This window comes from Carcharhinus amblyrhynchos, chromosome 9 (genome assembly GCF_965287045.1).
Source record: "Carcharhinus amblyrhynchos chromosome 9, sCarAmb.v2.hapA, whole genome shotgun sequence".
Lineage (NCBI taxonomy): Eukaryota > Metazoa > Chordata > Chondrichthyes > Carcharhiniformes > Carcharhinidae > Carcharhinus > Carcharhinus amblyrhynchos.
In genome coordinates, this window is record NC_137332.1 from 90414867 (window position 1) to 90428352 (window position 13486).

Here is a 13486-nt window from a genome sequence, read left to right on the forward strand (position 1 = left end):
TCAAAAAAAAAAGACATCAATACATATAGAAGCTACTGCTTATGCACATGGTGGCACAGTGGTTGGCACTGCTGTCTCACAGCATCAGGGGCTTGGGTTCAATTCCTGACTTGAGCCACTGCATGAAGTCTGCACGGTTTCCTCCAGGTGCTCCTGTTTCCTCCCACAAGCTGAAAGACCTGCTGGTTAGGTGCATTGGCCATGCTAAATTCTCCTTCGGTGTACTCGAACAGGCACTGGAGTGTGGCAACTAGGGGATTTTCACAGTAACTTCATTGCACTGTTAATGTAAGCCTATTTGTGACACTAATATAAAAAAAAATTGCTTGTGATGGACAAGATGAATATTAAATACATATGTTAATTTTTGAAACTTTAAATCATAGTTTTTGAGTTGAAAATACAGAAATTCCACAAGATTTTTTTAACCACTTTTATGAGCTATTGTAAAATGCAGTTGTCTTGGAGCTAGCTCTGACTTTGTCATAAGATTGATCTCTAATTAGAATTCCCAATGGGTGTCGGTTGAAAGCTGTTTGCAGCATCAGAAAAATGTGTCACAAGACACCACACAAAGTCTGAACCATGATTCCTTTTCTATTTTTATTTCCACCTTTACCTAAAGCTGGCCCATAACACACAGGAATGCTCATTGACTGGAGGACGGGTTCAGTACATCATGGAACTGACGGAACAGGAGGAGTTCACAAGAAAGCTATTTGGTCTTTCCAACCCCACGATAACCAATAGCGGATCAGATATGGGGATGAGTGAAGGTGCTGTCAGCAACTAGTGTTTAAAGCATCAGGAGGACAGTTAATTTACGTGACGAAAGAAACTAATTGTGATTTTCTTCCTCTGAAGATACACAGGTGTCCAAGAACACATCAGATGGTGATGGGTGTGAACTGACAGCAACGTCCAAGATTCCTGAGAGGGCTGATGAGGAAGGGACAGAGGCGAATAACTCTCAGCAATGTGGCATGGCAGCTGCATTGGAGGAGGGAGGAGAGTGTCAGCAGGGTAAGGTGTCTGATTTGGAGGATAGTGTTGGTAAGTTCAACTTAAATATTGTGGCTTGTGTGAAGGAGGAGGCCTGTGATGCCCTGGATGCTGTGGTGGAGGGAGGGCACTCAGAAACTTCAGGTGGTGAGGAACCTGCAGCTTTGGGAGCAGAATATCCACCGTCTCCACGAGTACACGGACAACATCAGGCACATGCTGCTCGTGAAGGAAATGAAGATGATCTGAAACCTTTTGCACGCATACATCAGGAACAGGTTCAAAATACTGAGAGTTATCAGGCCACTTCTAACTTGCTTCAGCAAACTCTGGCTGAATTTCAGACAGATGTTAGCCAGAATCTCCAGAGAAACAATGAGATTCTTCAGCATCATTTACGAAGAAACAATGAAATTCTTCAGCATTATTTACAAAGAAATAATGAGATTCTTCAGCAGCAGAATGAGGTTCTTTGTCATCTTCTGCAAAGAAGCAATGAAACTTTGAATGAAATGAGGCAGATTCTGTTTCAGATTGTAGCACATGCACCTTCTGGCCAGCAACAGCCCAGTGCAGGCACGTTTGCTTCTGGACATGCCTCTGACGTCTACTATGTCAAAGGCATGACTGCTTTGACACAGAAGGAATTAGGATCTATCCCTTGAACACATTATCTCCCCCTCAGGATTTTTTTCCGTTTGATTTTTGCCATGACACGAAGCCTCTCTATTGTGAGGATAGGTGGAATAAGCCTGAGTCCTGCCTCTCCCCTAACTTCCTCTCCTCTCACAGCACCTCCCATTTTCATGAAATCAGGAATAGTGGGGCGGGATATGCATGTTTCACAGAGGCAACTGTCCATCGAAATCAGCAGCTGCCTCCACTCGTGGTTTTCTGTGAGAAGTGTTTGAAATCTGTCATGTGCAAATTACACCCAGTAGGAGAAGAACTGAGCTCCATAGATTTTTTTGGATCGGTAGGATACCCTTTTGTAGAGGATATGGTCCTCAGAATCCTTTGTGGGAGATTAGTTACCCATTTAAATTACTGAAAGTAGAAATGAATGTGCATTAGAAGTGCGTAAACTTATTGTAACTGAGCGCTCAAGGAATTGTCAGAAACAACGGTCAGAAGTGTCAAGGTGAATTGTCAAAGGGAACTGTGAAGCTATCCAGGCATTTAAATCTGCCTTAAACGCAGAAGAAACTGGAGTGTTGAATATTATTGCCTTTCACTCTGTCTGTTGACATAAACCTCAGCAATTGATTGACATTTGATAAACCATCCATTATCACAATATGTTGCCTGCCATATCCTTTTGATTCACAGCTTCAAATGGTTATAGTGGAACTATGAATTTCAATGCTTGTTTTTTTGAGAGGGTTATGCAAATATGTTTGTTATATGGAATGTAAATGTACTAATTGGGTTTTTTGGTTTAACAAAAAGCCTGCAGTAGACACTTGGAATTCAATTTATTTAACCTCAGCATGGGGCTTGAGGTCTGCTCATTGTGAATGCTGCAAGACCTGGTTTACATAAGAACATAAGAAATAGGAGCAGAAGTAGGCCAACTCGCCCTTCGAGCCTGCCCCGCCATTCAGTAAGATCACGGCTGATCTGAAGTGGCTCAGTTCCACTTTCCTGCCTTTTCCCCATAACCCTTAATCCCCTTGCCTATCAAAAACCTATCAACCCGCGTCTTAAATATATTTAGCGAGGCAGCCTCCACCACTTCAACGGGCAGAGAATTCCAGAGATTCACCACCTTTGAGTGAAGAAGTTCCTCCTCAACTCCGTTCTAAACTGTCCCCCCTTTATCTTGAGGCTGTGCCCCCTAGTCGTACTATCCTTTCTGAGTGGGAAGAGTCTCTCCACCTCTATCCTATCCATCCCATTCATCATCATATACGTCTCAATGAGATCTCCCCTCATTCTTCTAAACTCTAACAAGTACAAGCCTAATTTATTCAGCCTCTCCTCATAGCTCAACCCCCTCAACTCCAGCATCAGCCTAGTAAACCTCCTCTGCACTCCCTCCAAGGCCAAAATATCCTTGCGTACGTACGGCGCCCAAAACTGCACACAGTACTCCAGCTGCGGCCTCACCAATGCCCTATACAGCCGCAGCAAGACCTCCCTACTTTTATATTCAATCCCCCTCGTGATGAAAGCCAGCATCCCATTCGCCTTCCTGACCACCTGTTGCACCAGCAAGCTGGGTTTTTGCGACTCATGCACAAGGACCCCGAGGTCCCTCTGCACCGTCGCCTGCTGCAGTTTTTCTCCACGTAAGTAATAATCCTTCCTACCATTATTCCTACCAAAGTGGACCACCTCGCACTTGCCAACATTAAATTCCATTTGCCATTTCCTGGCCCATTCGCCCAGCCTATCTAGATCCTTCTGTAGACTCTCACCACCCTCCGCACAATTTGCCTTTCCACCAATTCTGGTGTCATCAGCAAATTTCGACACCCTACACTTGGTTCCCTCCTCCAGATCATCTATATAAATGGTAAATAGCTGAGGCCCCAGCACCGACCCCTGGGGCACTCCACTAGTCACCATCCGCCAATCCGAATAGCACCCATTGACCCCCACTCTCTGCCTCCTATTTGACAACCAGTCCTCTATCCACGCTAACACCCTACCCCCAACTCCATGCCCCCTGACTTTCTGCAATAACCTCTTGTGAGGTACCTTGTCAAACGCCTTCTGAAAATCTAGAAAGACCACATCCACCGGCTCTCCTCTATCCACCGCCCTAGACACATCCTCATAGAACTCCAGTAAATTTGTCAGACACGACTTCCCTTTAACGAAACCGTGCTGCGTCTGCTCTATCAAGCAGTTCCCCTCGATGCCTCGCTATTTCCTCCTTGATGACGGATTCTAACATTTTACCTACAACAGACGTTAAACTAACAGGCCTGTAATTCCCCGCCTTTTGCTTGGCGCCCTTCTTAAACAACGGCGTAACATTAGCCGCTTTCCAATCTTCCGGCACTTCCCCGGAATCCAGCGACGTCTGGAAAATAACCACCAAGGCATCCACTATCACCTCCGCCATTTCTTTCAGAACCCTCGGCTGCATTCCATCCAGTCCTGGGGACTTGTCCACAATCAGCCCCTCCAGTCTGTCGAGCACCACCTCTCTAGTAACAGTAATGTCATCGAGACCCTCCAGTCCTACCACCTTTCCATCTCTAACATCCGGCAAATTATTCACGTCCTCCTCCGTGAAGACCGAAACAAAAAAGTTATTCAAGACCTCAGCCATTTCCCCATCCCCTACCACTAAGTCCCCCTTCTCATCCTCTAAGGGACCAACGTTCACCCTAGCCAGCCTCTTCCTTTTTATATATTTATAAAAACTCTTGCTATCCTTTTTTATATTAAGTGCTAGCCCAGCTTCATAGTTTCTCCTACCCTTCTTTATCAACTTCTTTGTCAATCTTTGTTGACATTTAAACCTCTCCCAATCCTCTTCTCGCCCACTACTCTTAGCTACTCTAAACGCCTCCGCTTTTAATTTAACACTTTCCTTCACCTCCTTCGTTATCCACGGCTTATTACCTCTCCTCCTACGGTCCTTTTTGACCATCGGAATAAATTTCTGCTGAGCACCAGGAAAGATCTCCTTAAAGATCCTCCACTGCTCCTCAGCAGACCTACCTTCCAACGCACTCCCCTAGTCCACATTCGCCAATTCTTCTCTCATCCTACCGTACTCCCCTCTGTTCAAACAAAGGACGCGTGTCCGGGAACCCACTTTCTCCTCCTCCATCTGCACCAGAAACTCCACCATACAATGATCACTCTCCCCAAGAGGATCCTTCACCGCAAGTTCCCTAATTCTACCCGCGTCAATACATAGCACCAGATCCAAGATAGCTCGCTCCCTCGTCGGCTCCAACAGACACTGTTCCAGGAAACTATCCCGGCAGCATTCCAAGAACTCCTCCTCGAGCCCACCGCGTCCAACATGGGTCAACCAATCAATATGCAGATTGAAATCCCCCATAACTACGGCCGTCCCATTCTTGCACGCCGCACTTATTTGCGCGTTAACAGCCCGCCCCACTTCCAGATCATTATTCGGGGGCCTATAGACGACACCCACCAGCGTCTTCCTCCCTTTGCTGTTCCTAATCTCTACCCACAACGATTCCACGTTCTGCTCGTTGGCTCCAATATCATCCCTTGCTACCACCCTGATGCTATCCTTAATCAGCAGAGCTACGCCTCCCCCTTTTCCCTCCCGCCTATCCCTTCCTAAACACTTGATACCCCTGGACATTCAGCTCCCAGTCCCTGTCACCTTGCAGCCACGTCTCTGTAATGGCCACCAGATCATATCCATTTGTGTTGATCTGCGCCACCAACTCATCCACTTTATTCCTAATGCTTCGTGCATTCAGATAAAGCGCCTTCATCCCAGCCTTCACCTGGACCTTATTTGCTGGAACGCCACCAACCATACTCACGCCCCTTACTCCCTCTATTATTGGGACATCCTCGGCCTCTATCCTTACCTGTACCGTCTCCTTAACTTTAGACCCCGTAATGTCACCTACCCTCACACCCTCCCCCCCCCCCCAATTAGTTTAAAGCCCTGTCTACAGTCCTCTTTACACAATTCGCCAGCACTCTGGTCCCAGCACGGTTCAGACCAACCCCATCCCGCCCGAACAGGTCCCACCTACCCCAATACTGGTGCCAATGCCCCATAAATTCAAACCCATTCCTCCCACACCAATCCCTGAGCCACCCATTCACTTCCTTAATCCTATCAACCCTACGCCCGTCTGCACTCGGTTCAGGCAGTATCCCAGAGATGACCACCTTGTCGGTTCTACTTTTTAATTCCATTCCCAGCTTTTCATACTCCCTCCCCAGATCCTCAGTTTGCATTTTGCCTACGTCGTCAGCACCCACATGAACCACAACGACCGGATTCTCACCCTCCCACTCCAGGTTCCTCTGCAGCCCAGATGTGACATCCTGGACCCGAGCACCAGGCAGACAACACACCCTTCTGTGCACTTTGTCATTGTGACAAAGGACAGTGTCAATACCCTTAACCCCACTATCCCCAATTACAACGACGTTCCTTTTCCCCTTCTCTTTGCCTATGTCCTGCTGCATCACAAAGACCTCACCTCCCTCGTCCTCGTCCAGACTGGAAGCAAGAACCTCAAACCTGTTATGCAGCTTGAGAGTCTGAGGCCTCCTCTCCCCACCCTCCTGCCTCCTCTCCCCACCCTCCTGCCTCCTCTCCCCACCCTCCTGCCTCCTCTCCCCACCCCCCCTCTTGTTCCTGACCCTTAGAGTTAGCCAGTCTAGGGGGGGTGGATGTCTCTTGCACCCCATTGACAATGGCACCCTTTCTCCCCCTGATGAGCGTCAGTGTCTGTAGCTCAGAGGCCAGCTCATCTACCTTGAGCTGGAGCTCCTCCAGCAACCTGCACTTACTGCAGACATGGTCACTGGGGAGGACCCTGAGGTCCACCAGTTCCCACATCATACAGAAACCACACATCACATGCCCCTCCATTATTCACTGTAGTAGTATTGAAAATTTCCACACGAACTCACCTGGCCCTTTTTCTCCCCAGCCCTTTTGATATTAAGCCCTAATTGATCACTCTACTTCCCTCTCACTCCACTGCCCGCTCAGACGCTGCCCGCTGTCTACACCAGGCCTCCTTTTAAACCTGGCGCTGATTTAAAGCTGGCTGGCCCACAACTCCTAACCACTCCCTCAGAATTCTTAAAGCAGTAAATACAATAAAATAAATGCTTTAAACAGTTCTACAAAGAACAAAGTGCTTTAAACTTATTTAAACAGGTTTTTAACAGGTAAAATCTTATCTCTCTCTCTGCTCCTTCACTCGTCTGCTCCAGCAAACAATGGAAGGCTTCACCGTGTGACCACTTGATAATTAAAGCTGGCTCTGAATAGATACATGAATCGGCAGGGAATAGAGATATATACCATGCAGAGGGGAAAAAATATTAAATTATATAGGCATCTGTGTCAGCACAGACTTGGCTGGCCAAAGGGCCTGTTCCTTGTTCTATTTGCAGGATTTTGCCCCATTAGATTCCAAGAGCTGACTGTGGGCACTTTAGAGAAATGTAGACTATGAGCTGATTTGATGGAGCTTTGAAAATAACAGTTTGTCTTCATGACTTCATGTGGACAAATTATTTCAATTGCAGAGGTTAGGGACGATTAAAGATCATATTTACAAGTGGTGCAAGTGTAGAACTATAGATTCATCAATAATTAAAAGTGACAAGGCAACTCAGTGAGGATTTTTTAATTAAAAAAACATTTTTGTAAGAAAAGATTTTTTTTATTTGTTAATGGGATGTGGGCATCACTGGCTGCACCAGTATTTATTGCCCACAGCTGAGGGCATTTAAGAGTCAACCAAATTGCTGTGAGCCTAGAGTCACATGTAGGACTGACCAGGTAAGGCCAGCAGATTTCCTTCCCTAAAGGACATTAGTGAACCAGATTTGTTTAATGACAGTCAATACTGGTTTCATGGTCATCAGTAAACTCTTAGTTCCAGATTTTTAAAAAAAAAATCAGATTTCACCATCTGCCATGGGGGAATTCGAACGCAGGTCCCAAAAGCATTACCCTGGCTTTCTGGGTTACTCGTTCAGTGACAATACGACTACGCCTCCCGATTGAAATGAAGAAACGTGATATCGAACTTGCTAGCACTTTCAGAACACACTTAGAGGGTTGTGCACAGTTCATAACAATTTGAAAAAGGACAGAAAGGAAGTGAAGAAGGTGCAAGAAACATTGATAGGGATGATATTGACAATGGAAAGATTGTAACCATCAAGAAAGAGTGAACGGGCAAATGCCGTTTTTCCCAGAAAAGAGATGAAATTTCTTTCCCAAGAGAATGTGGAACTTGCTTCCACATGGAATAGTTGGAAGCAAATAGTTTTGACATGTATGATGGGAAGCCAGGTAAGTAGATGAGGGAGAAGGATCTGCTGAGAGGGGGTGTGGGAGGTGGGAGGTGGGGTGGGGTGGGAAGGGCGCAGCTCACATGGAGCAGAAGCACCACTGGATAGCAGATGGGACAAATGGTCCGTCTTTGCTGATGGATGAAATAAATTACTGCATTTTTCATTAAAATTAGTGTTTTGTTACCATTTTGCCACTGACAGATTAGTTAGCACAGTAAGAAGCCTCACAACACCAGGTTAAAGTCCAACCAGTTTATTTGATAGTAAACCCACAAGCCTTCAGGGTTTGCCCCTTTGTTAGGTGAGTGGAGAGTTCTGGTCTCAAACAGAGCATATAACAGCACACACAGTCAGTCAGCAGCCAGGAACAAAGATAGTGCTGCTCAAATAATCACAGCTGTGTTTTGGGCAGCATTATTTAATTCCCAGTTGAAACAGACTTATGTCTCTGATGGGAGAGTGAGTCAGTTTTCCAGGTTGGGACCAGAGTCATAAGATGGGTCTCGGGCAGTGAGTTTGGTGAGAAGAAGTCAGGTATTTGTTTACCAGATTATGCAGATGTGAGAGAGAGAGAGAGAGAGATTGTTCATAAAAGATTTATTTATTCTTGTTCTGATTCAAGGGTGCGTTATAGACCCCGACAATCACATTTTGATTTGATGTGTCTTAAGTTTCCTTTGTACTTTTGTTTTTGTTTGGGCTGTAGCCCTTCCTTTTGGGGAGCTGCCCCTTTTACTTTGTCCTGACTTAATTTGAGTTTGTCTATTTGGTTTGGCCTCGTAAAACCCCAAGTTTATAACCCGTGCCCTAGCTAACAAGAATTCACTGAATCTCTTCAGTGCAGAAGGAAGCCATGCAGCTCATCAACTCTGCAGACACACTCTCAAACAGCATCTTACCCAGGCCTGGCATCATGCATGCCTCCTCCCTTCTTCCACCCTACCCCTCTCACCCTGTGCATTTACCATGGCTAGTCCACCTAACATACACACCTTTGGAAACTAAGCGGCGATTTAGCATAGCCAACCCACCTAACTTGCACATCTCTGGAGTGTGGAAGCAAACCGGAACACCCAGAGTAAACTCAAATACGTGGAGAACTTGCGAATTCCACACTGTCAGTCACTCACGGCCAAAATCGCTCAACCTCTAGTGCTGTGAGGCAGAAGTGCTAACCAGTGTGCCACCGTGAGACAGAATCATTCACATATTGACCTTTCATTGCTGCTTCTTTCAGGCTGATATTGTATAGCAGCTCTTGTTCCACTCAACATGTCCAGCAGTTCCAGTATCTATTACTCAGATCACTATTAATGTCCTATAAAATTTACACCTCCTTCAGATTGTTTATAATCAAATCAACTTCTTGTTTTGACTGCCAAAAGCAAAAGGGTATTTTCTAGAAGCATAAAGTGCATATGAAATGGATCTTGCTTAATTATTTCTCTTCCCGCACTTAGTGCTGCCAAAGGCAAACTTTCATCTGTTCCCAAAGCAAGGGTTTTCCTGGAATAGGTCACTATCTTGTCACCAAAGGCTTATAGCTTGAGGGGCACCACACCACGCCAAGCACAGCTGACCAGGAGTCTCTCCCGCTCTTACTGCCAGCCATTGGTGTGTTGGAAGGATTTTCCAGGTTGATACTCGACCTGTTGTTCCTTTATCGTCAAGTCCTAGGGTGAGGCTCAGAGGCAGGGGTGATACCTGTTCTCCACAAGACCACTTCAACTGATACTTCGAAAGATCGACTGATCATTAATGATTTTACAATGCACCACAGACCACATACGTGAGCAGTCTCTCAGTTTCTCCTATCTCATTTTAAAAGCAGTAAATATCACACTGTCAAACAATTACAAGCAAACTAAAATTAATGTATTTATTATAGACAGAAGCAGAAAATATTCTGTGAGAGACTGATAGTAGTGAATAAACATTATGAAGTAATTACACCACCTTCCTGATTCTATCTTGTATGTGCACATGACATCATTGACATGTATACAGAGTACTGGCAGGCTGGGCGCAGCAAAGTGCATCACTGGATTTCTGGGCAATCGCAGACATGTGTGTGTTGTGTGTGTAGACGGGTATCATCTTGTATTAGCAAGAGACACAGAACATAAGAACATAAGAAACAGGAGCAGGAGTAGGCCATCTAGCCCCTCAAGCCCGCCTCACCATTCAATAAGATCATGGCTGATCTGTCGTGTCTCAGTTCCACATTCCCGCCCGCTCCCCGTAACCCTTAATCCCCTTGCCTTTCAAAAACCTATCAACCTGCGTCTTAAATATATTTAGCGAGACAGCCTCCACCACTTCAACGGGCAGAGAATTCCAGAGATTCACCACCCTTTGAGTGAAGAAGTTCCTCCTCAACTCCGTTCTAAACCGCCCCCCCCCCTTTATCTTGCGGCTGTGCCCTCTAGTCCTACTGTCCTTTCTGAGCGGGAAGAGCCTCTCCACCTCTATCCTATCCATCCCATTCATCATCTTATATGTCTCAATGAGATCTCCCCTCATTTTTCTAAACTCTAACGAATACAAGCCTAGTTTATTCAGCCTCTCCTCATAGTTCAACCCCCTCAACTCCGGTATCAGCCTAGTAAACCTCCTCTGCACTCCCTCCATGGCCAAAATATCCTTGTGTAAGTGCGGCAACCAAAACTGCACACAGTACTCCAGCTGCGGCCTCACCAGTGCCCTGTACAGTTGCAGCAAGACCTCCCTACTTTTATATCCAATCCCCCTCGCTATGAAGGCCAGCATCCCAATAGCCTTCCTGACCACCTGCTGCACCTGCAGGCTGGGTTTTTGCGACTCATGCACAAGGACCCCGAGGTCCCTCTGCACCGTCGCATGCTGCAGTCTTTCGCCACGTAAGTAATAGTCCTTCCTACCATTATTCCGACCAAAGTGGACAACTTCACACTTGCCAACATTAAATTCCATTTGCCAGTTCCTGGCCCATTTGCCCAGCCAATCTAGATCCTTCTGCAGACTCTCCACACCCTCCGCACAATTTGCCGTTCCACCAATCTTGGTGTCATCAGCAAATTTCGACACATCACTCGGTTCCCTCCTCCAGATCATCTATATAAATGGTAAATAGCTGAGGCCCCAGCACCGACCCCTGGGGCACTCCACTAGTCACCAACCGCCAATCCGAATAGCACCCATTGACCCCCACTCTCTGCCTCCTGTTTGACAGCCAATCCCCTATCCACGCTAACCTCCTACCCCCAACTCCATGCCCTCTAACCTTCTGTAATAACCTCTTGTGCGGCACCTTATCAACCGCCTTCTGAAAATCAAGAAACACCACATCCACTGGCTCTCCTCTATCCACTGCCCTAGACACATCCTCATAGAACTCCAATAAATTCGCCAGTCACGACTTCCCCTTAATGAAACCGTGTTGCGTCTGTTCTATCAAACAATTATCCTCAAGATGCCTTGCTATTTTCTCCTTCATCACAGATTCTAACATTTTACTTACAACAGACGTTAAACTAACCGGCCTATAATTCCCTGCCTTTTGCCTGCCACCCTTCTTAAACAACGGCGTAACAGCCGTTTTCCAATCTTCCGGCACTTCCCCGGAATCCAGCGACATTTGGAAAATAATCACCAAGGCATCCACTATCACCTCCGCCATTTCTTTCAGAACCCTTGGATGCATTCCATCTGGTCCTGGGGACTTGGCTACAATCAGTCCCTCCAGTCTGTCGAGCACTGCCTCTCTAGTAACAATAATGTCATTCAGGCCCTCCACTCCTACCATCTTTCCATCGCTAACACCCGGCAAATTATTCACGTCCTCCTCCGTGAAGACCGAAACAAAAAAGTTATTCAAGGCCTCAGCCATTTCCCCATCCCCTACCACTAAGTCCCCCCTCTCATCCTCTAAGGGTCCAACGTTCACCCTAGTCAGCCTCTTCCTTTTTATATATTTATAAAAACTCTTACTATCCTTCTTTATATTAAGCGCTAGCCCAGCTTCATAGTTTATCCTACCCTTCCTTATCAACTTCTTCGTCATTCTTTGTTGATATTTAAACCTCTCCCAATCCTCTTCTCGCCCACCACTCTTAGCTACTCTAAACGCATCCGCTTTTAATTTAACACTTTTCTTTACCTCCTTCGTTATCCACGGCTGATTATCTCTCCTCCTACGATCCTTTTTAACCATCGTGAGAGAAAGCTCGTGAAGCATGAGCAAAGTAGGAAACCAATAGGCCAAATGGTCTGTTTCTGTGCTTTAAATACTGGAATCAAATCAAAAAATGCTGCAAAAGTTCATAGAACATAGAACATTACAGCGCAGTACAGGCCCTTCGGCCCTCGATGTTGCACCGACCAGTGGAACCAATCTAATGACCCTCTAACCTAAACTATTCCAATGTTATCCATATGCCTATCCACTAACCATTTGAACGCCCTTAAAGTTGGCGAGTCCACAACTGCTGCAGGCAGGGCATTCCATGCCCTTACTACCCTCTGAGTAAAGAACCTACCTCTGACATCTGTCCTATAACTACCACCCCTTAATTTAAAGCTATGTCCCCTCGTGTTAGCCATCACCATCCGAGGAAAAAGGCTCTCACTGTCCACCCTATCCAATCCTCGGATCATCTTGTATGCCTCAATTAGGTCACCTCGTAACCTTCTTCTCTCTAATGAAAATAACCTCAAGTCCCTCAACCTTTCCTCATAAGACCTTCCCACCATACCAGGCAACATCCCGGTAAACCACCTCTGCACCCTTTCCAATGCCTCCACATCTTTCTTATGATGCGGCGACCACTGTACGCAATACTCCAAGTGCAGCCGCACCAGAGTTTTGTACAGTTGTAACATGACCTCACGGCTCCAAAATTCAATCCCTCTACCAATAAAAGCTAACACACCGTATGCCTTCTTAACAACCTTATCAACCTGGGTGCCAACTTTTAGGGAGCTATGCACATGTACCTGAGATCTCTCTGCTCATCAACACTACTAAAAGTCCTTCCATTAGCCCTTTATTCTGTACTCCTGTTACTCTTACCAAAGTGAATCACCTCATACTTTTCCGTATTAAACTCCATTTGCCGCCTCTCGACCCAGCTCTGCAGCTTGTCTCCCTCTGCAAACTGTAACATCCAAGTTCAGGTATAGCCTGCCTCCTCCCTCACCGTTCTCATACTCCATGCCAATCTCTTGTTCCCCCACTCAGTCCACATGGCCCTTTATTGTCTCTATGCTAACTCGAACCAGCCCATGCCCTTACACCAGGGTGTGAGGGTAGGTGACATTACGGGATCTAAAGTTAAGGAGACGGTACAGGTAAGGATAGAGGCCGAGGATGTCCCAATAATAGAGGGAGTAAGGGGCGTGAGTATGGTTGGTGGCGTTCCAGCAAATAAGGTCCAGGTGAAGGCTGGGATGAAGGCGCTTTATCTGAATGCGCGAAGCATTAGGAATAAAGTGGATGAGT

At 46.2% G+C, this 13486-nt stretch overlaps 1 protein-coding gene across 1 annotated transcript in view; it reads left to right on the forward strand.

Annotated features, from left to right (window-relative positions):
- Positions 1-2532, forward strand: part of LOC145348073 (uncharacterized) — a 50123-nt gene extending 47591 nt beyond the window's left edge. Inside the window, exons 6-7 of the mRNA XM_080196214.1 lie at positions 626-776; positions 865-2532. Of these exons, the coding sequence (XP_080052340.1) occupies positions 626-776; positions 865-1667 (954 nt within the window). The 3' untranslated portion in view covers positions 1668-2532. The remainder of the gene's footprint in view (positions 1-625; positions 777-864) is intronic.
- The last annotated feature ends 10954 nt before the right edge of the window (positions 2533-13486 follow it).